Here is a 24,781-nt window from a genome sequence, read left to right as displayed (position 1 = left end):
TTATAGCTACAGTCTTATCTACATCTCAACAGAATAAGGGCTACACCTTTACGAACACCCCCCCCCCCCCTCCCCCATCAAACCCCAACCTCACACAGAACAATAAGGCCTCTGTAACACAAGTCACAGACTAGAAGTCGAGGTGTTTGCGGTCCAGCGTATGTGAAGTCTACACAAAGTTAATATTAAATGTTAATTCCAAGAAATAAGGCAGATACTGCACATGTAACTTCTGTTATAACATGTTTGCAGTGGCAATAACAAAAATAAGTAGGATGCAATGGTAATAAATAAAAGAGCATCCCAGGTAAACTGTGCATGTTTCCATGGCAAAGATAGTTAGATTCAGAGAGTCCGAGGAGCTGCTCGAGGAATAAAAGGTTGTATTCTACAATGAAGAGGGGCTGAGCTGAGGCGGCCGCTGCTGCAAATTCCTCAAAAGTTATAGCTGTAATGCACACCTGCCGTAGTCTCATCTTGCACAGGAAATAACTGCAGGACTTGGATTCACATTTGATTTAGCTTTATTTTATTGTGTCGGTTGTTTCTTTTTGTATTTGGTAAGAAGACAATCAAATGGCCTGTTGAAAAGTAGCCTACTATATAATCCTTTAATCACTTTATGAGGATAAAAGGATCATATCAGAGGAAGTAGGCTAATCTATTAGCACAGGAAATACAATATGGACATGTTTTTGGAGAATAGGCCCTAGAAGTTAATGCATTTAGTATAATTTCTGTATTTCTATAATTGAATTCGGGCACAGGTTGTGATTTTTGTATAGTGGTGCTGCACTGTTTTCATGCCCTTTGTTTGTCCTGTCACGGTGTTTTGAGTGCAGTCAGTGCAGCTCTGCCTCTCTCCCGTGCAGGAGCGCGTCCACGCATTGTTTCCGAGGATCCAGGAGAAGAAGAAAAAAAAAAGTCCATTGTTGTTGCGAAGTTTTTAATCTGGGGATTTAAAGCACATCACATGCTCAGACTGAGCAGCAGGGCGCTCTACCACAACAGGCAAACTGCTGCATGTTGGGGAGGAAAACACCATTCATCCCGACGGGACCGAGGGGGAAACTTTTTTTTATTCACACTGCAATGCCAGCGCTACTTTTTGGGAGTTTTGCACCACCGGAGAAGTTTTAATCAAAGAGTCAGACCCGGGAAGGATAAACTTTTTTTTTATTCTGGAGAAACCTGAGATTGAGGATAAAGATGACGCTCAAGTACAGCCAGCGGTGTCTGATAGTTCTGTCTTTACTGGGGATTTTATCGGCCATCATGTCTGTTTTATCGGTCATTTTGATTTTCCAGCTTCAGTCTCAACAGACGGCCGTGAAGGAGTCCCCCCCGTCCACCTCCTTGCTCGTGCCGGCTCAGATCTGGGCCGTCCTGCTGCCCGTCTCCACGGTCCTCTCGGCTCTATCCCTCAGCCTTCACTTAAGCTCTGTGGTGGTCTGTCTCCTCCACAGCTACTTCTCCACAGAGGTCTGCAGAGGAGAGCAGGACACTGAAAGGTATTTAGTCGGCATGTAACGCAGCTCGTCTACCACAAGTTTAAAAACAACAACAAAAAAACACCTGCGGCGTCACTTTCAGCCGCTTCACTCACTTGTTCAGTGAATAGTTCAGAAACAGCTAGTTCCGGTCGGTTTTGAAGGCGTAAACGCACCTGTAGTCGCATTATAGGTAATTGCTATGTTAATACGCGGCTGGAAATCAACTGTTATACTGAAAAGCGACCTTTGGGGCAAGACTGTGTGCGTTTTAAAAGAAGAAATAACATATTTTCTCTAACAAACAAACACAAAGTTTGAATTTATAAGCATCAAAACCGACCATAGCTCAATTCAGGTGGTGTTGTGCTAACAGTGAGCTAGCTTCGGTGGCTAATTAGCAAACATTGGTCAACACTTACGTTTACTGGTGTTACATTACTCTACATTTTAGCATTAATAGTATCCTGTAAGTGTAATTTGTGGCCACTGTGGCTACATAACATTTTATTATTTCACTTTAACTACTTGTTCAAGTGAAGTGAATATAACCCCCCTGTTATGTAATGCAAATCCTGCAGCCTAATAAATCCTACTTAAATTTGAAATGTTGACACTATGTTGGAGGAATGCTAATCCAACTTCATTCTCATTTTTGAGGCTGTAGTTTGTGTTGTGTTCGTCCATGTATGAAAATGAGCAAAACAAAACCACCACAAAGTACAGCCTCAAATAAACCCCCAGAATTTAATAAATGCCTCACAAAAACATCATGCTTTAAGAAAGGTAATAATTATTAAATGGCCCTAGAGTCACTGTTGCTGAAAGTGGAAATAACATTTTATTTATTTAGTCAGTGTTTCTTCCTGCGCCCACACAATCTTCTTTAATTGTTCTCCGTAAACCACAGCAGATCCTGGTGGACTGCATTCAATTCCATTAAAAGAAAACACAGTTTCAGAAGTATGAAAGAGCCTTCCTTATGTGTCGGAGTGCAGAGGCCCGTACTGCAATGCGGTTGGCCGACCCCCACCTCTCAAGCCCTATGAATCCCATCGAAACAATGGCCTTCCTCTCATTATTCACCCAGCACACGGCCTCTAGCTGGCCCTTTCCCACGTCGGTTTACAAACCCCAGGACCTCCCCACTGACAGACGGGCACATTCCAAGAAAATGTGAATACTAATGAGCTTTTCATTTAAACATACCCAGATAAACAATAATCAAATGTTTTAGGACTAAAAAAAAAAAAAAGGACCAAGGAAAGTTGGATTGTATAGTAAAAAAGTTGTAATGAACCGACACGAAAGAAAATTGTCAACACAGAAATTGTCAATTTATGCACCGATGAGAATATCAAAGTAACAGTGTAAACATGCCTGAGCCACAACATTTGTTTCCACAGAGCAGACTGGTTCCTTTTAGATAGCAGAGCTGTGCGACACGTGGCTATTGGACTGTTCTGCCTCGGGGTTTCTGTCTACTTGGCAGGTAAGGAAAAAAAAGAAAAAGGAAAAACATATTTTTAAAGATTCTGTTGCCCGATCTGGCATGTACGTACATTTAATCCTGAAATAAAGGCACCTGTTATTGCCTTCTAGCGCACATTTGTATGTTTTCCTTGTGCAAGTGTGTTTTATAATTTGCATGCAGGGTACTTATAAGCCTCTAACAAACAAATTCACAAAGACTTGAAGACTAGTGTCCAAAACACTGGCAGTGCAGTGGATTTTAAACACCCGGGGCAAAAACCAGCACTGCTGCTTTCTCTCTGGTCTGTCCAGCGAGTCCGAGAGAACAATGCATTCTTTGAGCAGCGTCCATGACTTAAGTGTTGTTAATGCTGAACCTGGCAGCGCTGTGTTGCTCTGTTCCACTGAGCGGCTTGTACTAGAGAAGGGGGGGGGGGGCAGTCACTCCATTGTGATGAGGAGGCGTTGCCTTTATGACGCCCACTTCAGCCTCAATCAAGAGGTAGCAGAGAAAGGGGACCGTAGAAGCAACGCCACCGACTCAGGAAGTTGCGTCACATCCCAGCGCTGTGCTTTTCTCCCCCTTCCTTGCCTGACTCCATGGTCCTTTTCCTGCAGATAAACACAAGAACAACTTAACTAAGAATAGCCAGCCTTTAAATGACATTCCAACAACATTAAACACTTTTTTAAAGCATCCATTTGCTTGGATGTGCAGCAAGTAATGTGAAAATAAAAAATGTAGCAAAAACTAGCAGCAAATCCAGATGCAAGTAAAAAATAACTTTTGTTTAAAAGTAATTAGGCTCTTTAATAGATTAACATTGATTTAGTGTTTCTGTGTGTATCAATCCTCCGTTTCCTTCTTTTCCTCTGCAGCTATGTCCATCTTTATGCTCCTCATATTTGAAGTGGAGACGGGCATGGCGAGCGCTTGCGTACTCTCCTCTGGGATCTTCGTCTTACTGGTCGTTGTGATCCACACTCTGGTCAAAGCTTCTCGCGGCGCCAAGCACCATCACAGCGACCACCTCGACACCCTCTTCCAGAACGACCACGGCGGCAACACGCCCGTCTCCCGACACCGCGAGCTCAAAATTGGCGTGGACAAACCGCGGATGCACCGCAGCCAGTCTCACCTCCAGCAGCCGATCTCCTACCCTCAGTGTGGCAACCCGAGACAGCAGCAGTACCTGCAGCAGCAGTACTCTCCTGCCGGAGGCTCGCAGGGCCACGCCAGCGATAAAGACGGCTACAGCAGTGGAGGCAGTGGCTCCCGAATGCACAGGACCCTGTCTACTGAATCTGGTCTACTGCAGGCCCAGGCTAAACCCTGGAACGGGGTCAACAATGAGATGAGGAGCGTCCTCGCACGCAAGTCAGGGATTTCCGCGAAAGACTCTACTCTTGTTTGACATGAAGGAAGCTGAGCTTGTGGTTAAAGACACTGCTGACCTTTACGCATCAAGCACAAGAGGACCGCTAACACAAGTGTGGATTCAAATAGATGTAGAACTGTCAGTTTGTACCTTTTTACTCAGTATGTTCATCCTAACTGGACCTTTATCAACTGATTTCTCCTGTTCGGATTATAAAGAATTTTAAATTTGATGAAAAAACATATTGAGCACAACTCTTGAATAATGTGTAGTGTTTTGGTGAATGAGCTTGATTTCAAACTCACCAGTGTTGCCCAAGTATCAATCCGGAAAACGTATAGCTTTAACTGTAATAATGTGAATACTTTATTCTGCTGTATATGGTGGCTTTTTGCCAAATATTTGTGCACAATGTGCAGTTTTTGTTATGTATTCAATATTTCATATCAACCAATTAATACACTTTAGAAAATATAATTCAGTTTGAAAGCAGGATGTTTTTCAAGACCTAAAAAGGAGATTAAAATAATGTTTACAAAAGCTTTAAATGTCCTTTAAATGCACATTTCAATCATTTCTGTAAAAGAATATACATAATACAGGCCTGAATGTGATTATTATGATTGTCTGGAGGAAATACTAACCTTGGACACCTCAGTCCAGAGGTCATGAGGAAGTGGAAGGGGCATGTGGAGCAGAGACAAGGGGACTGGGAGAGGGGGTCACATCATGTAAGCTTCATGCAGGTGTCAGTGGGGGAAATAAAAAGACAGCAAAGACAAATAAAACTGAAAACATGAAGCTCCAATTAACCACAAAAGAATACATATTTTGCAGTTATTGGGCTATTGAAGTGGCATAAACTGAAAGGAAATGATGTATTTGCTGGTGTCCCAAAATATGAACTGATACAAAATATTATTAAGTATTAAATAAAACTAACTGAAACAAAGGTGATAATAAGAACAAAGCTATGATGTGCTGCAAAGAATGAATACAAAGAACCGAGTCACTTTTGTCTCTCACTTTAAGTTAATAATGCAGAGAGATTTGGGGAAATGTGAAAGTACAAGTGGCTCTTTGACACTTTTGGGGTGGGTGGTGTGGCCAAAAAAATAATATCCTTGAATTATCTGGCTTATTCTAATAATTATGTCAATGACTATTTTTCACTTGGACTGATAATTGTGTTAAAAAACGACTTCTAATGATGACTGTCCCTCAACAGGCACAAGTATAACCCCAACACATGAGAGATGAGGCCATTGAGTTCTGTAGATAGATGTTCCGTTACTTCTCAATTAACCTTTTCAAATGGATTATACCCACAGGAACCGGAAAAATGGAGGTGCATTCCTATGAAGCAGCTATAACAATGTGTCGTATATGGAAGAGTTGAGATAGATACCAGCCACGAGAACTGACGGTGCCACTGTACAAATGTTGGTCTACATCTAAATTGGAACATTTTGTTGCTTTCATATTTCCCCTCCCTACACTTCGGACACACCGGGTCTCACTCATGTTCACTGCTGCCTCCTACCTGCGTCCTTGAGAGTTGCTGATCTGTTCCTTCATGCTGATGGCTTGACGGAGGAGGCCGTCAATGTTTTTGAAGTACAGGCTGCTGTTCGTCATGCTCTTCACGGCACTGCAGAAACAACAACAACAGATCAATGAAAGTGTTAACAGTCATGACTTGACAGCAGAAATGTAGGCCTCGCCTCACCTGCATGCATACTCTACAGAGTAGATGGCTCCTTGACTCTGCTCCTCCCAGCTCTGCATGTCAGTCTGTGTGAGGAATTACAAAAAATGAAGATACAACCATCAAATATTCAGGAAAATGTAAAACAACAACATTCAAAGTTGGAAAAATATACAAATGCCAGACTCTTTGATCCTCTGATCTGAGAGGTCTCAGAGCAGAATAAGGGGTTAAAACTTTTGAAATGTAAAGTGCAGCCATACCATAAAGGGATTTATAAATAATTAATAGAATCTTTAACTGAATTCTGTAACGAGTGGGGGGCCAGTGTAATTCGTCTGCAGGACCAGAGTGATACGTTCCCTACGTCGAGTGTTTGGGAGAAGTATTGCTGCTTCATTCTGCACCAACTGTAGTAACTGCTGCATCGTTTAGGCGAGTAAATGGATTACAGCAGGCTAGGCTGGAGGAAAGGAGGGTGTGGATGAGTTGTTCAACTATGTTTTTGGGGAGCGATGGTAGAAATAAATACAGATAATGAGAGGAAGTAATAGAAATAAAAAATAGGAGGTACATATACTGAAAATAAGAATAGAAAATAAAACTATAGAAGAGCATTTGGAGTCAAAGTAATGGTACTCAGTGTTTGTTTGTATTCATTTAATAGAATATTGTGCACTTTTTTAGTTTGTTTTGCCCCTTTAACTTGCTTTTTATTTAGTTTTTTCTCCAACAACATGTCACAGGATGACTACCTTGTGTTGCACCAGCTCAGGCAGCGACCTTCTGACGTGTTCCTGCAGTCTGTAGAGAGCCACTGACGGCTCGTTAGCCAGCACGTACATGCTCTCCGTGAATTTGTCAGACACTGTGTGGTCAAAGACGTGCAGACAATACACGCCCCATGTTAGAAAAAGAACACAATCAACGCCCAGCATCACGGGACATGGACAAACAACGATGTAAACACAATGCTGGCGTTGTAGCTTTAGTTTAGCGGCTAACTTGAGCTAACTAGCTAGCTACTAGCTTAATTGCAGCGCTGCAAGCTAACAATGAGGTAAGTATCATTCCGATTCATTTGTTTACCTCGTCTTACTTTCAGTTGCATCTCCTGGTCCTCCATAGTGCAGGTAGGTAATGTCGGTCAGAAATAATAACAACACAATGCAGCTGTACGCGACTTGTGTCAGCTGATTCTGGCTTCTTCCGTGTTGTTGTTGTCATGTGTCACACGATAATATTCCGGGCGGAAATATCGATTATGAGAAATCAGTTCTTCCTCGAAAATAGTGCCGAACGCTGTGATACGTGACACGGGTTGAATCAAAGCGTGTTTCTTCTGTTAAAATAACATATTAATTAAATAGCTAATTAACTGAGCGATACGTAACGTTAATGTACCTTCGGTACACTTCCATGGCCATCAACACACCCGTCGTGCAACTCGAAACAATTTACTTTCAGTTTTCCCGAAAGGAAGTTGGCGCAAATTAGACTGTGCGGCTCTATGTGGTGAGTGGACAATGCAACTGGCTTTTTAAAGTACTTTTATCTACTTTTTCCTTGAGGACAGAACCAGGTTATTTAGTAGTTCATGACGTGTTTATGTTGCAGTGATCATGGAGGCCAGAGGTGATGAAGAGGTTGCAGATGGCCAACATGTTCAGTCATCTAACGCTAATGTTTGTCCATCCGACTCCAGAGATGAGGGGTCCAATGGTATCCGTGCCTTTTTTAAACTTTTAATATACATATGTTACCCGATGTTTGGATTGCTTTCACTGACATGTCTGTGGTTCGTCTTCTTGGGCCAGTGTCTCCAGAAAACATGGATGTGGATGAAGAGGGTTTGTTCATTCACCCAACCACTCTGACCAACAAGCAGCGTGGGAACGAGGTTACAGTGCGCCCAGCAACATTAGACGGTGAGTACTGGCAGAGATGCTCTGGTGGCAAAGTACGAACACAATTGTGTGCAACACAAGTCAAGTAGTCATGGTATTTAATAGTGTTGGGAAAACTACTAATTACTTCAAACTACAAGAAGTTTAGCTACAGCAAAGCTACCGTAGTAATAAGTCTAGTTTGGTTACCTAAAGCTACTTAGTAGTTTAAACTACTTTGTAAAAAAAAAAGAAAAGAAAATATAATATAAAAGCTGAAGTGATTTTATTTGTGTGCACACTTGTTCACAGGTCATACATAAACCAAAATAATAAATTAAATACTTCACCAAACTATATATTTAACTTGCCCCCTTCTAGACCATTTGACCGGCTTGAGCACTAGTCTAAAAAAATATGGGCCCTGTTGTCTTATTCATCAGTTTTGTGACATCTTGTAACTTTATATCTGCACAAAGGTGAAAGGTTAAGTGTGGGGTGGTGACTTATGGGGACAAATGCAATGAAATAAAAGAGGGCGGGTCAAAGGGGGTTTCGGCACTATGTAAAATAAAAATAATTTCCTTTTATGGCCCAAAACTGTTTGCAGTTTCAGTAGTTAACTTAAAAAAAATGGCAAAAAGAAATGTAATTAAACAACTTGATTCACTATGCAAATATGAATGTTGTTGAAATACCAGCAAGCTGCAAAATACAGTTAAAAAAACTAGTTTACTCCCCAACACTGGTATCTTCCCTGTCTTAAGCATATGAAGTCAAATCAAATTTTTTTTCCATCAGCTCTGTCCATCCACCAGTTGGCAGCTCAAGGCGAGGTTTCACAAGTGGCTGCACACCTGACTAAAGGTGAGAGATCTGGATGTCACTCAGCAGTATAACAGGATGCAAATGTCGGGCATTTAATCGCCAAAAAAATTCCCACTGATGCGCCGTGACCCGTTTGATATTTGCAGACGGTTCGCTGCTGAGCAAACAGGACGAGCGTGGCTTCACGCCTCTCATGTGGGCCGCGGCGTTCGGAGAGAAAGCGGTGTTGGATTTCCTCTTGGAAAAGGTTAGAAAGCGAGCGACTGCCATCCAGAAAGTCGTGTCAGAATGCACTCTCTCTCTCTGATGTTTATGGGATTTGTTTGTTTTGTTTTTTAGGGCGCAGATCCCAAAACCATTGCGAGGGAGCGAGAGAGCGCCCTGACACTGGCCAGCTCTGGAGGCTATGTGGACATTGTTGAGTCTCTTCTCAGACATGGAGTGGACATTGACGCCTTTGACTGGGTACATTGACTTTCTTTACATCTGACATGTCATCACAGGTCCACAAGATGAATAATTGACATTCAAATATAACTACAATGTGATCTATGTTTTGTTTTATTTCTCAGAACGGTGGAACTCCTCTTCTTTATGCCGTGCGAGGGAACCACATCAAATGTGTAGAGGCACTTTTAGGTACATCGCGTGTCTATGATGTCAAGTCCTGATCAATTCTGTTTCAATGCTTTATTAATTACTGTCCTCTCTTTCAGCCAAAGGGGCAGACATGACGATTGAGTCCGACTCTGGGTACAGCCCGATGGCCTTGGCTGTAGCCCTTGGACACAAAAAGAGTAAGTCTTGTCTTATTATACCTGACAAATATGTTTTTCTTTTCATAAAAGGTTACTGTAAAATTGTTTTGCTGAATCCACATGTTCCTTTCTTTTGTTTCCTTAGTTCAGAAAGTGCTGGAGGACCATATCCTGAAACTCTACAAGCCACCAACGTGACACTAGTTTAAAACTGGAAAGGGCAGCCGGACGCAGTTGATCTCAGACAACCAGCGATCGTCGGTGGTGAGATGACCAAGACCCCAGTCCCAATAACAAGGCACTGTAATAGATCGGTGCATATGCAGAGACATTTACACGGGGGAATCTACATTTATTTTATAGTTTATTCCATTTGTATGCTTTCCATTGTATGTATTATAATGTACAAAAACGTACTAAGGACTAAAATGCAGTTTGTTTGGCTGAAAGGCAACAAAAAAGGAATGTGAACAAGTTTTTAATAAAAATGTATATCTCGACAGATCCCTGAGAGCGTCCATACCAAAAAAGGCCACATTCACATCAGTTCATGGAGGTGGCAGCACAGATGACATGTTTCCCTTAAGTGCCACCACACCGTCGTGCATCCTGTACTTTACTCAGGAGTCATTTCCTCTCTCACGAGCAGAATGAAAAAAAAAAATAAAAATGGTCACGAGGCTCTTTCTCCCAGGACGTCCAAGGAATAAACAATTATCCTCCCAAAAAAGTCGGCACTATTCTCAAACGTTATTTTTACTTTGTCCACTGCAGAGGCCTCCTGTATGGGAAAGCTGTGGGTGTGGAGTTAAGAACAAGATAAGCATGGCGATAATGAAAAAGCATGTCCAGGACAAATATTGTTCGATACTTATTATGAACCATCTACAGCTTTAAACAGGAAACACACTGCTATTTGTAGAGTGACAGGTACAGCTAAGAGCTGCTGTAACAACCCTGCTGATGACAGGCTGCGTTTAAATGTATAAAAGCAGAATTGCATTTACTGTTATGCTAACTATCTGGTTAAACTGGTCTGATATAGTAGTATTCTTCAGTCAAAAGATTATTTTTGGATCACATGATCAGTGGTTGTGAATTATGATCAACGCAGTCGATTGAATAGTTTAAAAAGGACCAGTGTGTAAAACTACGGTGGCCTGCAAGGAACGTACAAAACACGAAAAGGCACTCTTGAGAGCCAGAAATCACACAATGATTCTTAGTTTCAGGTGATTAAACACAGTTATGAATATTATATTATATTTCTGCTAATAAATCACCCTTAATCCTACACACTGTACCTTTAAATATAATATAGCTACATTGATTACTGGTAAATAATGATGTGTTGTATAAAAGGTTTACAATTTTTAAATGTTACTCCCCTATTTGGCATTAAATAATACAAAAAAAAAAAATCCTTTACAGGGTTATCAATCAAATGCTGCACAGTAAGAGAAGGATATCTGAAGAGAGTTGTCGTCCTCTGGATAAAAATTGCTGATCTCTGTAAAGGCTCCATCTTTTGGGCAACCTGCGGAAAACACAAGTGGAGAATCATTCACCTTATCGTCCCACATCTAACATCTTGTCTCTAATAGAAACAAACACTGAAATAAGAGGGCGATGGATAATCACATCAGGAAACACATTTGCGACGAGGCTTACAGTCGGAGAACCTGCGAGATTTACCGTCTAGTCTGCATGTTTTTGCCGAGAAGCCTCCCTGGAACTGGACCTTTAACTCAGACACCTTGACCGATTGGGGGAACTCCAGATACACCCACTGACATTCACCCTGTCAAAGACATGACGCTGATGACTCACAAGGAAAGTAAACATTCAGGTGCCCGAGTATATTTATTTCTATCCCATCCTACAGCAGAATCAAAGCAGGTTTTGTATATCTAGTGTGGAACGATTACTATATACGTGTTAATCAGCTATTGTGCATACAAACAAATGTTTAATTTTTGAGCGTGCTGTCCATGCACATTAGTCTCCCACAATGCAATGCAGGAAAAAAGGAGCTGCAAAATACTAAAACAAATTGTGGACAGTGGTGAAACAGATTCAGAGAGAACTAGTACATTTTTGAAAACAAAAGCAAACATTGTGCACATGAGAAGTTTAAGAATATAGTGTATGAGTTTAAGTATTCTAAAGTCGCAGAAATGATAATTTCCTGTTCGTATAAAACTATTGCATGTCGGTTTCTTGTATATTAACTGCAAAAATACTATGAGAACTTTGGAAGCATTAAAGTACTTGAAATGGACGTAAGAAAGTACAATACGTGTACTATGATACAGCTGTAGTTCTACCTGGTCTGAGTTCCAGCACGTCTCTTCGTTGCAGTCGAACATGTACTTCTTTCCAAACTGCTTCACGTCTCTGTTGAGCACTGAACTCACTCTGAAAAAGGAAACAATCCCAAACAAATCCCATTTGTCAGTTTACACGTCTACTAGCTAAAAGGGAGGCTGCCATATTGTTACAGCAGAACATCTACGAGTCGTTTTGTGTTGTATTAATGAGAGACAGCCGTTTAAAACACAACAGTTAAGTCCATTAACTACGTCTTAATGAATAAACATCATTCTTTATTTTTACCTGCTCTGAGTTTCGCTGCAAATCAATGAGGATGCCATGTCGAATTTTTAAATTACAAATCACCGTAAAGCAACTCTGTACTTTTTTCTTTGTTTTACGACAGTGTCGTTAACGGGCGGCTTGTTTCTGTTCCCGCCACTAGATGGAAATCACGTACCGTCCAAATTGTTGAATGGCGGTTGTAGTCTTCTCATCTTCTTCTAAGTGTCCCGTCGGCAGTTCGTAATGAATATTTAAGAGCATAAATCATTAAATTTAATTCGACTATTGCTACTATGTGTGCCCAATAGTCTGGCTAGTAAGGTGCTACGTGCTGTTCTCCTTCGTATTAGGACCGTTTTGCCCTGCGTGCTGTCTACAGGAGACAACAAAGGCCAGGAGGAGATAAGAATCGATTAGGAAGAGAGGACTGGAGATACTGAGCCCAACAATAGGTGAGCCGATCTGCTTTCACGTTTGCAAACTTCAAGTGAAGCATACAGAATGATAGAGGGAAAATACATATTTAAACGTTACATGTGTGTTAAGATAAAGCTGTGAATTATTGAGCTGAATCACAGCACATTGGATAATCCCATCAAAGAAACCAATACCAGCATAGTGAGCATATTCCTGTATCTCTCTTTCATAACCAGGGGAAGAAATAACACAGCAGAGCAAATGTGTGTGTGTGTGTGTGTGTGTGTGTGTGTGTGTGTGTGTGTGTGTGTGTGTGTGTGTGTGTGTGGTTTATTGCAGATAGAGAACTCCTGCTGAGGGTTGTCACAGTGCCCCTCACTGCAGGTAATCAATTGGTCTGAAATACAAAACCTGATGAAACCCAGCCTCCATGAAAATTGCGCAGGGGGCCGGGGATGACTGGATTGGCCCCCTTACCCCTCCCACAATCAGCACCACACACACACACACACACACACACACTTTGACTTTGTGAGCCTTGCACTGATGTCACAACGTTGGTTCATACTGCAGTTTTTTTTTTTTTTACGGTCCCCCTTGTCGAGTCTGATTGAGTATTAAATTGTGATTTAAAGCAGCGGTGATATTCGTGCCGTATATGTGAGCGGCCGTGATGTATATCGTTGGGAGTTTTGTTGTTAATCAGAATCGCTGGCTCAACAATTAATTTGCCAGGTGCCTCACATTCTGGCCCGTCGCCATTTTGGACGCTCCAGCTGCCAAACCTCTCCACGAGGGCCTCGCATGGGGGACTTGTGTGCTGGCTCCATAAAGGTCCCAGGTGTGTTTAACCCATGTGGGCTGCTAATGAGGCCAAGGTGGGCTGCAAAAGGAGCACGGCAATCCTACTAAGAACCCACATTAGCTCTCATTGTGCCCAATAAAAGAATAGCAGGAGTGTAAACCGGCTTTTAGATTTAACGGACAGTCATGAGAGTGCTATTGATCTTCTCACCTAACCCTCGGAGAAAAAAAAGTAAAAAAGCATATCTCACAAAATAGCAAACTATTCCTTTAACTTGTGCCTAGTTCACACGCACACAGGAACACAATCCTAAAGCCACAGGCCTTGCTCATCGTCGTTGTCACTACGGATTTGATTACATGTCTCCAAAATCTCCAATGATTACTTTTGTTGTCTCGTGGAAAAGCCGTTTTTTGTTGACGTCTCCTTTCTAAAATGTCTCGGTGAACTTAGTCACAGTGAAACATTTCTGTCCTTTCTTCCCCGCTGAGTTTGTTAGAGGATTATCTTCACCTCGGCCACTGATACGGCTTAAATCAGCCGCCTTTGTCACGTTTTCACCGCACCGGTTGCCGTTGCTCTCTTGTGTTTTTTGTCACCTCTGTTTCGGGGGTTTTGTCCCATGAGGCGCTGGATTAGTGGTGAGTAAACTTAACTTTAAGCTTAACCCCAGCTGGCTTTTGGATCCTGCTGCAGTGACTCAGTTCCCATCAGGTACAAAGGATGTAAAAGTCTGAGTCCTCACCAGTCAACCCTGAGAGAATGGCGTTGCTATTTTACCTTTTAGAGGTTTATGTCAATACCGACACACTGGTCTTATTTAAACGAAACCTCTTTCCTTTCATTGAGTCTCTGCAGCAGTTTCTCCAGAGCACCATCTCCCTCACTTATTACCAAGAGCCTCTTCAAAACAATAAAAGCTTTTTATTAATCATCAACCAAACGTAATGTCATTTAAGTTGTAATGGCAACAGATTGCACCAGAAGTGTTCCATTTAATGGAGCTTCGGGAGAGTGTGTGTGAGCTGAAAATCCTTTTCATGGCCTCAATGTGACCATTAGATATTGTTTCATTGGAAACGTACGCACATTGAACCTGGATGATGGAGCAGCGAGAAAAAACGTGTCCATTCTAGTTGGGTCCTATTTTGCGAGCTGTCCTTTTATGTCGTACATATTTCTGTGTAACGATGAGCATTAAGGCTACACTATCTGCAGTTTGCCTCCAGCGATCCTCTCAGGCCCTGGCAACAGAATCAGGGTCACTCTTCACAGATTTATTGCTCATTTCGTATTCATAATAATAGCGCGTTCTTCTCGAGAGAAGTGCATCGGTGTTAGGAAACAATTCGTTTTCCCCGCGTTACCCTTGGTGGCAATTTAAGTGCAATTGCTCACCAATGTTATTGAAAAAAAACGAGGGCTTTCCTTTATTGTTCACAGATACCTGAAGAGAAGCAACGTCTGTCTCCGTGGATAGAGATGATGGAGACAAACAGCCGTACAGCCCCGTGTCGTGTGAAGTGGGTGCACGGGGTGGGTTGGCTGCATGGAGAAGTAAATAAGCGGATGCTTCCGGAGGTAAAGGAGTCACTGTGGTCTATTCCAGAGTTTATGAGCTGTGGGCACTTGTGCAGATTGTCTTAATGAGTTTGGTGATTAATGCCTGCGATGCTGTCAGTGGAGGGACACAGCTCTCTGGCTGGGGGCAGCACCACAGCACATAGAGCACATTGAGCACATTGAGCAGTCTCCTTTTTTGGTCCACGAGACAAACGGACTCTGTGACTTTACTGGAACTTTTTTGTTTTTTGTAGTTTAGTTTGATTATGTAGAAACCCGCCTGGGAAAAGTGAAACTTTCCGGGGCCACTGGGGAGTCAGTTGATGTGAAAGTAGTTGGTCTCGTCACCGGTGGCGCACCTCGAGGCTTAAACAAAGACATAATGAACTTGTGAAGTTTGGTTGTTGGAATTTGTACCTGTTACATGCCTCACTTAGCTGTGGTTAATGATTTAACACACGCTCAACCACCTCAGGCCACAGGCAGCATCTTTTCTAAACTGGGTAGAGAGCGTTGGAAATTAGAACGACGCGATGCCGCTCGGTGCTCGTAAATCATTTAGTGTAGGAAGACAACATTTGCCGTTCTTTGGGGTGCAACTCGATTTAATTAAGCAGAAAATGGGCAGAAACGTGAGGCTCATCTGCCGACCGCTGCAGCAATCAACGCGGGATCTTGAGCCGTTTTTTCTTTGGCAGAGATCCTCGCTCATCTGCATGTTGAAATGTAATGCACAACATGCTCCGCTGCCTTCATTACAAAGCTCAATCTCGTGTCATTTATTCACTCGGATCTGATTGGCTGTCTGTGGCTCTGTTTGTGTGAGAGCCACAGACCTCTTGGTTTCGTGTTGTTCTCCCAGGCAGTAGGTGGACGTGCATGCTTTCACAGCTTTAAATTACTGAGAGATTGATGGACGACTGGAGCGTAATTACTTAGCGTTGTGTCCGAGAGGTTGGACGCACGTTGCCTGCAGAACCACAGAGAGAATACACTTTGTATACGAGCAAATAGAATGTCATAAGCAAATACAGACCACCAGTTTCACATATCGGTTTGAATTATTAAGAACTTGTTTACAAAGACGAGATATAGCAACACAATACTTGTGCTGCCTGAAGGAAACAGGCCACAATGCAGGTTTCTGCCCACTCCTATATTGTATAGCTGAACACAGCATGTAGGAACTGCAATTCTTTTGTGTGTCCCCCCCCCCCCCCCCCCCCCGGAGCTTTGCATCCCCGACTGTGGGCAGGGTTCATGAAGTGTGGCCGCGTCTGCTTCACGCTCGAGCACTCTGCTTGCTCATGATGTGGTTGGAGGCCCGCAGGACATGCCTCGCTCGCCCCTCTCATCCGCCGCAAACGGTCGCGCCCAGGCCTCCGATGAACCGAGCGGGGAAATGGTGCCTTCGGGTAACGACTGGTGCACGAGCAGGCCTCTCACAGGAGCCTCGCGGAGCCAGAGCGTATCATTTTACTGGCGAGGTCGGGGGATCTCACGGTTGAGGGAACTCCTCTTCAGGTTATTAAACTAGAACAAAAGCAGAGAAATTGTCAAAGATGTGATTTTTTTTAGCAATTACACGCGTGTTACATAGAGTAGCAGCGGCGTTGAAGACATGTTCTTTGAGGTCTTACACATCAACCATTCAGCTCTCCTCAACTCCAGCCGCCTGGACGAGGCGGAGGGCTAATCCTCGTACTTTGTATTCCAGCGGGCCGGAGCAGCTGCACGCTTGACCCCACCGCCCATCCTCTTAATCGCCTTGTCTCACTTTATTTGCAGCAACACACCTTGTGAACATGAGCAGCCAAGCATCAGAGCAGCGCATCGCTGACCCTCCTCCCCCCGGGTTTCCTCAAGGTAAGACACCGTCAGAGATCACTCAACACCTGCAGTCAGCTGTTGTTCTCCATGTCACGCTGGATCATTGATGGTGAGGGGGCGGCTGACGATGTTGTTCAGATTCCCTAAACACTTGACGTGAGATGAGGCAGAACCCCAGAGTGCAGATCCCTTTAACTTTATTTATCTGCTCATTATAAATCAGGTTCACCACCACGAGAAGCTGAATCAGACTGTTAACAGTCTCCACTTGCACCATTAGTGATAATGTGCAAGTCACTTCTCTGAGCAACAAGCTGACGTACACGCTTTTAATTATACACTCAATTTCCGCCTAAAAGCTTTTTCTCGAGATTCTGTTTGCTGCGGATGGAACTTCACAGGAAGAGAAATGAAAACGGTGTGTGTGTGTGTGTGTGTGTGTGTGTGTGTGTGTGTGTGAGAGAGAGAAATGGATTGAAACAACCATACTTACAACAGAATAAAAAAGGCTTCCAGCCACTGTAAAGTGAGGTTGTGTGTCTTTAGCAGCAGTATAAAGAGTAGTCGCTCACTTCATACTAATAAATACTGGTATGTTGTGGTTATTTTACTGTAAAAATGCAAAAATAATGCTTTATAATAATGCATGAATACACTCATATTGTGCATCATGTAAATATAGACCCCCCCCCCCCCCCCCCACACACACACACTTTGTTTTATTTTTTCAATATTTGTGTCCAACGTTTTGTCATAACATGAAGGCCACAAGACATACTGTATCTCAGGGCAGTTTCATATGATACAGGGCTCGGCAGTAACAGCTGCCAGGTTGCCATTTTGAGAAATTTGCAACCAATGTGCAACTATATTAAACCGACGAAGAACCAGATGAACCTGAACGAAAAACAAGGAGGAAAATGGTCTTTGGAGGCGAAATATCCTGTTTTTATTTAACATTTTGAATTATCTAGCTGACGTACAACTGCATAGTATTGCAATCGCTCAAAATATAAGGTGGCAAAAAAGTGGCATCCATATCTTTATTGTCGGCAACCAAAAGCTGATGCCTGGCAACAACCTTAAAGAGTTATTGTTGAGCCGTGTTACGAAGGATTCAAGGACAATTTATTGTCATTATGCAATACAGGGTTGCACAACAAAATGCAGTTGTAGCCAACAGTACGAGAACACACTACTATTTTGTTTGTCATGTTTTTGTGGCTTAGCAAATGGGCTACAACTGCATTTCGTTGTGCAACCCTGTGTTGCATAATGACGATAAATTGTCCTTGAAACCTTTTAAACACCTTATATCATTACGATTAAATACATGATGCAAACAATAAAGGTGCTTCGGCCTACCTGTTCTATAATAAAGCTCCATGGAGCAGATAGAGATACATTTCATCATGTTAAAAAGACCCACACACTCTAACTATGGGACAAAATGAGTGTTGTGTGCTTAACTGAAAGGCGTTGCTCATATATATGTCACTGGCTCTCAGACAGCTGTCACCCAACTCTTCTGTTTCTATCACGACAAAGTGTTCGACTGTCTTTCAGCTCTTTCTTTTGATTTCACGTCCTGCAACTTAACTGATTCGATTCAAACCATCTCAGTAAGCAGCTGTTTTCAACAAGAAAAGGTCTGATTAGCCGGTCGTGTGCTACCTGCCCAGCATTTAAACAGCAGGCTGACTAAATGAGATACGAGCTAGCGAAGCATTTAGCAGCTAAAGAGCACGATGTTTAGGAGTTAGTGGAGATCAAAACACAGCATGACCGACAGAACGAATGCTGATATCAGGGCTGAACGTGGTAACAGGTTAGCAACCTAACATGTTAGCCCTCAACTGCTCAGGTATACAAGGAATTTAAGGCATGTTAAAAAGAGAAAGTAGCGTATAAGTTACATCAACTTTAAATGTCTGTACAATGTATTTCATAGAAAGCTATTCCTTTTGCAATAATAACACCACAATAACTCAAAAAAAGGAATGAAAGATTACCTCCTTCTGAACCGATAACAGAAGCATTAAGCTTTCCCTGCGTTTACGATTTATTAAACACAGAAGTACGGAGTTAAAGAAATTGATGGGCAAATGAGGTAAATAGTTTTACTCGAGCACCAGACAGTAACTCACACATACAGCAGATAAGAGACAGGAGAGGGAATGATGGGGACAGAGACGATCAGCTCGCTCTCTTGACGTCGCGTCTCAGCATCGGAGCACCTGCGAGGTCAGAGGTCAGAGACGCTGGAAAACCGTTCACAGCCAGGTCGCGTGTAGTCTGGCTAACTGTTTCTACAACAATTAAAAAAAAAAAGATGGCACCTTCAATTAGGAGCTCCCGTTCTCATTACTGCTTGTTGTTTCTTCCCGGATGTGACAGACAGCAGCGGCAAACACCTGCTTGTGTGTGTGTGTGTGTGTGTGTGTGTGTGTGTAGGTGTGCGTGTGCGGTCGATGGGGTCAGCTGTGTTGTGCTGACAGACGTACGCGTCGCTGCGAGTGTCTGGTGAGTTGTTATAGAGCGGAGCCGTCAGGAGGACGTATATACGTGTGCACACGTCTTCAGGCTGATGGGGTGCGATGTCCCGTTTGCTTTGCACAGCGGCACCGTTTGTGTGCCTGCATGTTGAAGTGTTTAGCTGCTGTCACATGGGCTGCCTCTCTAATCTGTGCAGACAGCTTTGTAATTGGAGCGCTGCATGGAAGGGGGGGGGGGCTTGCAGCTGATGGTACACCCACAGTCTGAAAGATGGAGAAATAATAGAGGTGGAGGATGGGTGTGTGTGTGTGTGTGTGTGTGTGTGTGTTGGGGGTTGAGAGTACAAGGACTGGCGGCAGAAGTCCTGGGGATCGGGGCCCTCGGTCCCCGTTGCCGAGGCAACAGCATCATTGTCTGGGTCGATTCACTCGTTCACCCACTCAATCCGGTCAAAACCAATTGAGCGCCTCTCTGAATGAATTCCAATGGCAGCCATAAGAGCCTTTCAATGCATTTCAAACGCATTTCAAACAGTTTCACTTTGAATTCCACCCCCCGCCCGCCCCCCCTCCTCCTCCTCCATAATGTGGTCCTCTTCCTCTGGTCCCGGCCTCCTCCCCCGACTACACCCACCGCACGGGAGATGAACTCACCAGACAGGTGCCATACTGCTCAGAATGACAATTTACCTTTTGGAAATCAGCCTCTGGCTCCATTGTGTTCCCTGAAATTGAGTTAGCCCATCAGCAGACACTCAACAGCTCCCTCTTGTCCCCTCCTCCCTCCCTCCATCTCTCTCTCCCTCCTTCTCTCTGTCTCCGTCAGGTCCTTTTCATGTTTAAGCTAGTGAAGGAGAGTGCTTCCATTTCAACGTGTTCACAAAGGAAGCACATTTTTAAATTGGAGAAGCGTTGCATATTACGCAACTGTTCGGGAGATGTCGCTCATGAAGGTTGTAATAAAAATGACCTGGACCATGTGCAAGTGAGCAGGCAGCGGTGTTCATTTCCACGAGCACACGTGGTATCAGTGCAGTCTGATTGCTCATTCCTATGTGATACCAAACAGACAGGGGGGGGGGAATCCCTCTGCGATAAAAGGAGGAATGACACCCTTTATAAAAGTAACTAAGCTCCAGAACTGTACTGGAAAACAGTTGACCAATTTTCCAGTAATTGAAAAGACATGAGAGAATAAAGTAAATCGTGTGTTTCTCCTTTTTTTCCCTTTAGCTGAGAATCAACTACTAGCCTGTCTATCAGAGCTCCCTGATAGACAGTTCAGGATCATATTAATGTTCAAATAGTGGTTTATAGACGCGGGTGTTTCCAAAACAACGGCTAAATGCTGGCTAACGGTGCTAGCATCATCTCTTCAAATGCAATGCTGCATTGTGAAGGTAAAACAGACTAAAACATGAAATGTTTAACTTCTAGGAGGAGTAGCTTCACGATGACGTAAGGTGCTGTTTATCTGCATGTGTGTTTGCATTGTTCTGTGATCAATCTTTTATCATTTCTAAGATTGTAAGAGATGATTTCATAGATAAGTCATAGCCGTAGACTCCACGTCTTTTAAATCAGACTTCCACACAGAGGATCCCTGTCTGTCCTACCAGCTAGAATAGATCATCCCCCTGAGAGGGAAAAGCAACCCCCTCGTCCGTGTACATCTCCAGCAGAGCTGACTAGCAGCAACTCTTGGGACATCATTCACGATCAGGTGAGGCCGCCTGCAGAGCTCTGCTATTGGCCAACAGAGACAGGGTCATCGGTCGAGCCTAATCAACTACTGCGTCAAAAAAAATGCAAAGGAGTTGTCCATCAGGAGAAGCGGCGGAGAGATACATCCGTCTCAGGTCGTCCTGCAGAGATCTACTGAACTGCACGAGCAGCACAACTAACCTAGTTACTGATGCAGTGAGGCGTTCAGGAGCGCAGAGGGACGCTCCGTTCACTTTGCAACCTTCTATGTCACTTATGGTTTCTTATAAAAAGGCCTGCTGCGTGGCGCGTTACCCAACAGTGACAGGAAAGCAGACGGAATAAGATTAATATGGCCGTTAGATGCCACATTAAAGGCTTCGTATCTCTATTTGAGAAGGCAGGTCAGGTTGTTTAGCTGTATTTTGCTGCTGTCAGTCATTACGAAGCAGAACAGAGAGTTTACTCCGCTGTTTAGTCTTTGATCACACTAATGCACACCTCCTCTACAGAATATGAAGGAACAAATGGATATTCCTGTGGGAATGCTCGTGAATTTTCTACTTTAGAAAATGTTTAATCAGTTTATTCAGTCACTTTATGTCCGCGGTCAGTCGGCCATTCGTCATCAAAGGACACATTTTGTAGCTTCAGCTCAGTCCAGTGTTTGTTTATTTGTTTACCACAACCACTAGAGATTAAAAATGCTCCTTTTAAAATGCATTTAGAGTAAAAGCTGCGGATCTTTATCTGTATGCGTACTGATAATGACTAACATGTATCTTGAAGGCGGGTGCCATTTTCAAATTCTATGTTTTAGAATGTGATTCCTCTGTGTGCCCATGTCTACTAAAACTCCTTTAATGCATTCATTTAGCACAGTGATTCTGATGTGTGGAAGTCAGTTGAAGTGTTCTGTGATCAGGTTTCATCTGAAAGCACAGTATGTACACAGTATGTACACAGTATGTACACAGTATGTACACAGTATGTACACACGTGTACTAGTTACGCTGCATTACACCGCAGTGCTCCAACATGCACGCGTGATCCTTGGTTGTTTTCTGTGATGTGGTTCTGCTCCTCTCTCTAAGTGGAAACCTGTGTTCTGTTGTGTGTTTTTTCTTCTCTCTCTAAATGAAACTGGAAGAGGATTTCTAAGTGCTAAAAAACAAAAGGGTCCGGACTGTCATCGAGAGTGTGAGTGGAAATGATCAACGAGAGAGCGGCTCATTACTTTCAACACGGCGTGTGCGTGATTCCTCTCTTTGCGTTGCGTTGAATCCAGTTGGCTGCGTGTTTCACCGTCAGGAGTACTCGCACTGCACCCACAACACTTACAGCCAACATATTGTGGTGGTGGTTTTGGATCTTTGTGCTCCTCTTGCTTACGTAAGTGAGCAGTGTATTTTAATTTGCCTTATTTAGAAATTAAGTAATTATATTAAATAATCAAAATAATTGTAATTTGTACGCCTACAGATACTTCTAGGCTTGTTATTGCTGGATGTATGACGTTGCTTTCTGTTAGATTAGCTCGGCAGAGGTTGAAGGAACACACGGATGTTCTCCTCGAGCACAGCTCACGATGAATGATCTGTGTCGACGTGAGCTCTATCAGTGTCACTCTCCTGCAATCAAACACCGTCTCAGACGGGATTATCTTATATGAGCCCCCTCGGGCACATTTTCAAAACAGGATAATTGTATTTTTCTGGTTTGTTCGCATTTTAGACTTTTCTTCCAGTATGCAGGTGCTGGAATCTAAATGCAATTACCGGAGAAGTGAACGGGAATGCTCGAGAGCAAAGTAATACATCAACGTCAAGCAGGACTGAGATCTGCTGGTGAAATATGGTTCTCTCTCTATCTGTAGAAATAAGTTCCCAACTCAGTCAAATGAAAATAAACTGCTTTATTTGCCAGCCACGGCCCATTTACCAGATGGTGGAGGTGGACGCTGGGTAAATTGATAAAAAGAAGAAGAAGAAGAAATAACTTGATGTACCTCACATCTGCAGGAAGCAGTGAAGAATATGCTTAGTCCACACAGTCAGGCGCAGACGTCACCATCCCAGACTCCACGTTCTTCGCCAGCGAATACCATTATAAAGGGAAATTGGATTTGCAGTTTCATCTCTGCAGAGACTGAGCCTCATGCTGCAGTTCAGAGGGAAGCACGTTTATGTGTGTGCTATAATATTAAAGCCAGCTCACTAACACGTAAATGCTCATTGCAACACAGAGAGCGGTTGTAAACTGGAATGATGATAGCGCTGGTGATAACGTTTTGCGAAACTCCCGAAGGATCCAAAAAAAAAGACGAGCATCACATGAAGTTCTGTTGTAAAGAGCACAAATACCAGCTTCCTGTCATGTCCTCCCTCGCTCTCATATCTCTGCTCTCTCTCTGTCTCTCTTCACCATCACACAGCACCAAAATGCCATAAAATCAGTAACTACCGAAGAGCAGACATTTTATTATGTTGATGTTCAATGAACTCTGTCAAATGATTGGCTCCCGGAGGAAAGTAATGGCATTCTTTTGGCTCACGCCTCTTATCTCCTCTCCACATCACCTAAACCACAGGCCATTTCCCTCCGCTCATGTACACCCTGTAAAAACCTTACGAGGGCCAGTAACCTGAATGGTGCTCGCTTAGCTGAGACGTAGTGCAAATCTCACTTAAGAGACACAGATTCCAGCGTGTGCTCCAATCTCTTCAAAATAAACTTCCAACGTAGGTTTTAAGTTTACTTACGCAACAAAAGGATTCAGTTAGGTGGTTTGGGTTAAAATAAGTACGTTTGTTACATAAAATAACAGTTTGTCCAGAAGTTGCGAAACAAAACTACAATAGTTACTAGTAGTATACCTTTCATATCAGATTCAATGTTATAAAAAGGCTACAGTTATCGGATTGATACGAACATTTAGGCTCAAAGGAGTACTGCAGATATAAATGTTAAATAAAAGACTACGGAGGAAATTCTTCCAATTTATTTGGCGACCTTAATGAAATGTCCAGAGACTTACCCGTGGGTCCCGACAAAAAAAGAGTAAAACACCGAACTCTCAAGCTGACGTCTTCTGATGTCTGATATTATTATCTGATATTCAGAAGAAACTATTTGACACATTTCAGAAGCTGGAACCAGAGAATGTTTGGCATTTCTTTGCTTAATTAATGACTAACAACGAATCAGTTATCAACATTGTTGTTATTCAGCATTTGTCCAGAAGGCGCACATATTTCCTAAAGTTCATATTTCTGATGTAGTTTGTAGAAACAGTCTTTCACAGCACCGTACATCGTCACATTATGTCAGTGGTTCTACTAACACGTATGAAGTACTCAGGGCTGCAGGGCTTTTCTATAGCAGCAGGTTTTAAGGAAAAACAATTCAAGACTCAATTATCTTTTTATTTATTCCTCTCCCTCATGACGTACACACACACACACATTCACGTAGCACAGCTGTGAGCTATGGAAGGAAAACTAACAGATTCTTAGACGCATTGTGTGTGATTGTGTTCTTGAAACATTAAAGATCCAAAAAGCTCCTCATTTTGAATTTTAACATTGTGCTTTTAGGATAAAAGTTACAAAAGAGTCGCCAGAATATTAAAGACACAGAGATCATATCGCGGTAGTCAATGATTTGAATTCTCTTGATGCTAACATTGGTCGAATTTGATCAAATGAAACGACAATAATAACTGGGCCCTTAGTCACATTAAAGCCACAGTGTAGACAACAACGACCCGCTACTTAAAGCTACTTGCCCAATGACACCCCCCCTAAAACACTGCCTACCCCGGCTTTAACTTCTGCTTCTGCTGAGA

At 42.9% G+C, this 24,781-nt stretch overlaps 4 protein-coding genes across 10 annotated transcripts; 2 read left to right on the top strand and 2 right to left on the bottom strand.

Annotated features, from left to right (window-relative positions):
* The first annotated feature begins 1,194 nt into the window (after positions 1 to 1,194).
* tmem221 (transmembrane protein 221) lies at positions 1,195 to 4,940 on the top strand. The gene is made up of 3 exons (XM_076087565.1): positions 1,195 to 1,511; positions 2,897 to 2,982; positions 3,843 to 4,940. The coding sequence occupies exons 1-3, from the start codon at positions 1,210 to 1,212 to the stop codon at positions 4,376 to 4,378; spliced, it is 924 nt and encodes a 307-aa protein (XP_075943680.1). The 5' UTR covers positions 1,195 to 1,209; the 3' UTR covers positions 4,379 to 4,940.
* borcs8 (BLOC-1 related complex subunit 8) lies at positions 2,764 to 7,298 on the bottom strand. Of its 4 annotated transcripts, none has more exons than XM_076087561.1 (6): positions 7,140 to 7,298; positions 6,806 to 6,918; positions 6,072 to 6,136; positions 5,886 to 5,993; positions 4,987 to 5,078; positions 2,764 to 3,575 (listed from the first exon to the last, which is right to left on the bottom strand). In XM_076087561.1, the coding sequence occupies exons 1-5, from the start codon at positions 7,174 to 7,176 to the stop codon at positions 5,009 to 5,011; spliced, it is 393 nt and encodes a 130-aa protein (XP_075943676.1). In that variant the 5' UTR covers positions 7,177 to 7,298; the 3' UTR covers positions 2,764 to 3,575; positions 4,987 to 5,008. The 4 variants fall into 4 exon arrangements, with proteins under 4 accessions (XP_075943676.1, XP_075943677.1, XP_075943678.1 ...); XM_076087562.1 differs by having other exon boundaries at positions 4,987 to 5,051; XM_076087563.1 differs by having other exon boundaries at positions 7,150 to 7,286.
* rfxank (regulatory factor X-associated ankyrin-containing protein) lies at positions 6,848 to 10,252 on the top strand. 4 transcript variants are annotated; one of them, XM_076087558.1, is made up of 10 exons: positions 6,849 to 7,110; positions 7,518 to 7,565; positions 7,668 to 7,772; positions 7,868 to 7,978; positions 8,738 to 8,803; positions 8,911 to 9,011; positions 9,104 to 9,229; positions 9,337 to 9,403; positions 9,481 to 9,561; positions 9,668 to 10,026. In XM_076087558.1, exons 3-10 carry the CDS (start codon positions 7,673 to 7,675, stop codon positions 9,718 to 9,720), a joined length of 705 nt encoding a protein of 234 aa, XP_075943673.1. In that variant the 5' UTR covers positions 6,849 to 7,110; positions 7,518 to 7,565; positions 7,668 to 7,672; the 3' UTR covers positions 9,721 to 10,026. The 4 variants fall into 4 exon arrangements, 3 of the variants coding, with proteins under 3 accessions (XP_075943673.1, XP_075943674.1, XP_075943672.1); XR_012953071.1 differs by having other exon boundaries at positions 6,848 to 7,772; positions 9,668 to 9,786; positions 10,026 to 10,252; XM_076087559.1 differs by lacking the exon at positions 7,518 to 7,565.
* Positions 8,778 to 12,218, bottom strand: nr2c2ap (nuclear receptor 2C2-associated protein). Its single transcript, XM_076087560.1, has 5 exons — positions 12,139 to 12,218; positions 11,850 to 11,940; positions 11,218 to 11,323; positions 10,992 to 11,059; positions 8,778 to 10,318 (listed from the first exon to the last, which is right to left on the bottom strand). Exons 1-5 carry the CDS (start codon positions 12,174 to 12,176, stop codon positions 10,196 to 10,198), a joined length of 426 nt encoding a protein of 141 aa, XP_075943675.1. The 5' UTR covers positions 12,177 to 12,218; the 3' UTR covers positions 8,778 to 10,195.
* Positions 12,219 to 24,781: the final 12,563 nt, after the last annotated feature.

This window comes from Anarhichas minor, unplaced genomic scaffold (genome assembly GCF_050575085.1).
Source record: "Anarhichas minor isolate MPS153535 unplaced genomic scaffold, ASM5057508v1 ptg000010l, whole genome shotgun sequence".
NCBI lineage: Eukaryota > Metazoa > Chordata > Actinopteri > Perciformes > Anarhichadidae > Anarhichas > Anarhichas minor.
Note: the sequence above shows the minus strand (reverse complement) of the source record. Positions and strands in the feature narration are given on the sequence as shown.

Bases quoted from the DNA above. Each gene is read 5' to 3' on its own strand.
- tmem221 (XM_076087565.1), top strand. From the start codon at position 1,210: ATGACGCTCAAGTACAGCCAGCGGTGTCTGATAGTTCTGTCTTTACTG. The intron at 1,512-2,896 runs GTATTTAGTCGG...TTGTTTCCACAG, and splicing joins GGAGAGCAGGACACTGAAAG to AGCAGACTGGTTCCTTTTAG. The intron at 2,983-3,842 runs GTAAGGAAAAAA...TTTCCTCTGCAG, and splicing joins GGTTTCTGTCTACTTGGCAG to CTATGTCCATCTTTATGCTC.
- borcs8 (XM_076087561.1), bottom strand. From the start codon at position 7,176: ATGGAGGACCAGGAGATGCAACTGAAAGTAAGACGAG. The intron at 5,994-6,071 runs GTGAGGCGAGGC...TTGTTTCTGCAG, and splicing joins TCTGTAGAGTATGCATGCAG to TGCCGTGAAGAGCATGACGA. The intron at 5,079-5,885 runs GTAGGAGGCAGC...ACCTGCATGAAG, and splicing joins AGCAACTCTCAAGGACGCAG to CTTACATGATGTGACCCCCT.
- rfxank (XM_076087559.1), top strand. From the start codon at position 7,673: ATGGAGGCCAGAGGTGATGAAGAGGTTGCAGATGGCCAACATGTTCAG. The intron at 9,230-9,336 runs GTACATTGACTT...TTTATTTCTCAG, and splicing joins ACATTGACGCCTTTGACTGG to AACGGTGGAACTCCTCTTCT. The intron at 9,562-9,667 runs GTAAGTCTTGTC...TTGTTTCCTTAG, and splicing joins AGCCCTTGGACACAAAAAGA to TTCAGAAAGTGCTGGAGGAC.
- nr2c2ap (XM_076087560.1), bottom strand. From the start codon at position 12,176: ATGGCATCCTCATTGATTTGCAGCGAAACTCAGAGCAG. The intron at 11,060-11,217 runs GTAAATCTCGCA...TGTTTTCCGCAG, and splicing joins AAAAACATGCAGACTAGACG to GTTGCCCAAAAGATGGAGCC. The intron at 10,319-10,991 runs ATATCCTTCTCT...CTCCACACCCAC, and splicing joins AGGACGACAACTCTCTTCAG to AGCTTTCCCATACAGGAGGC.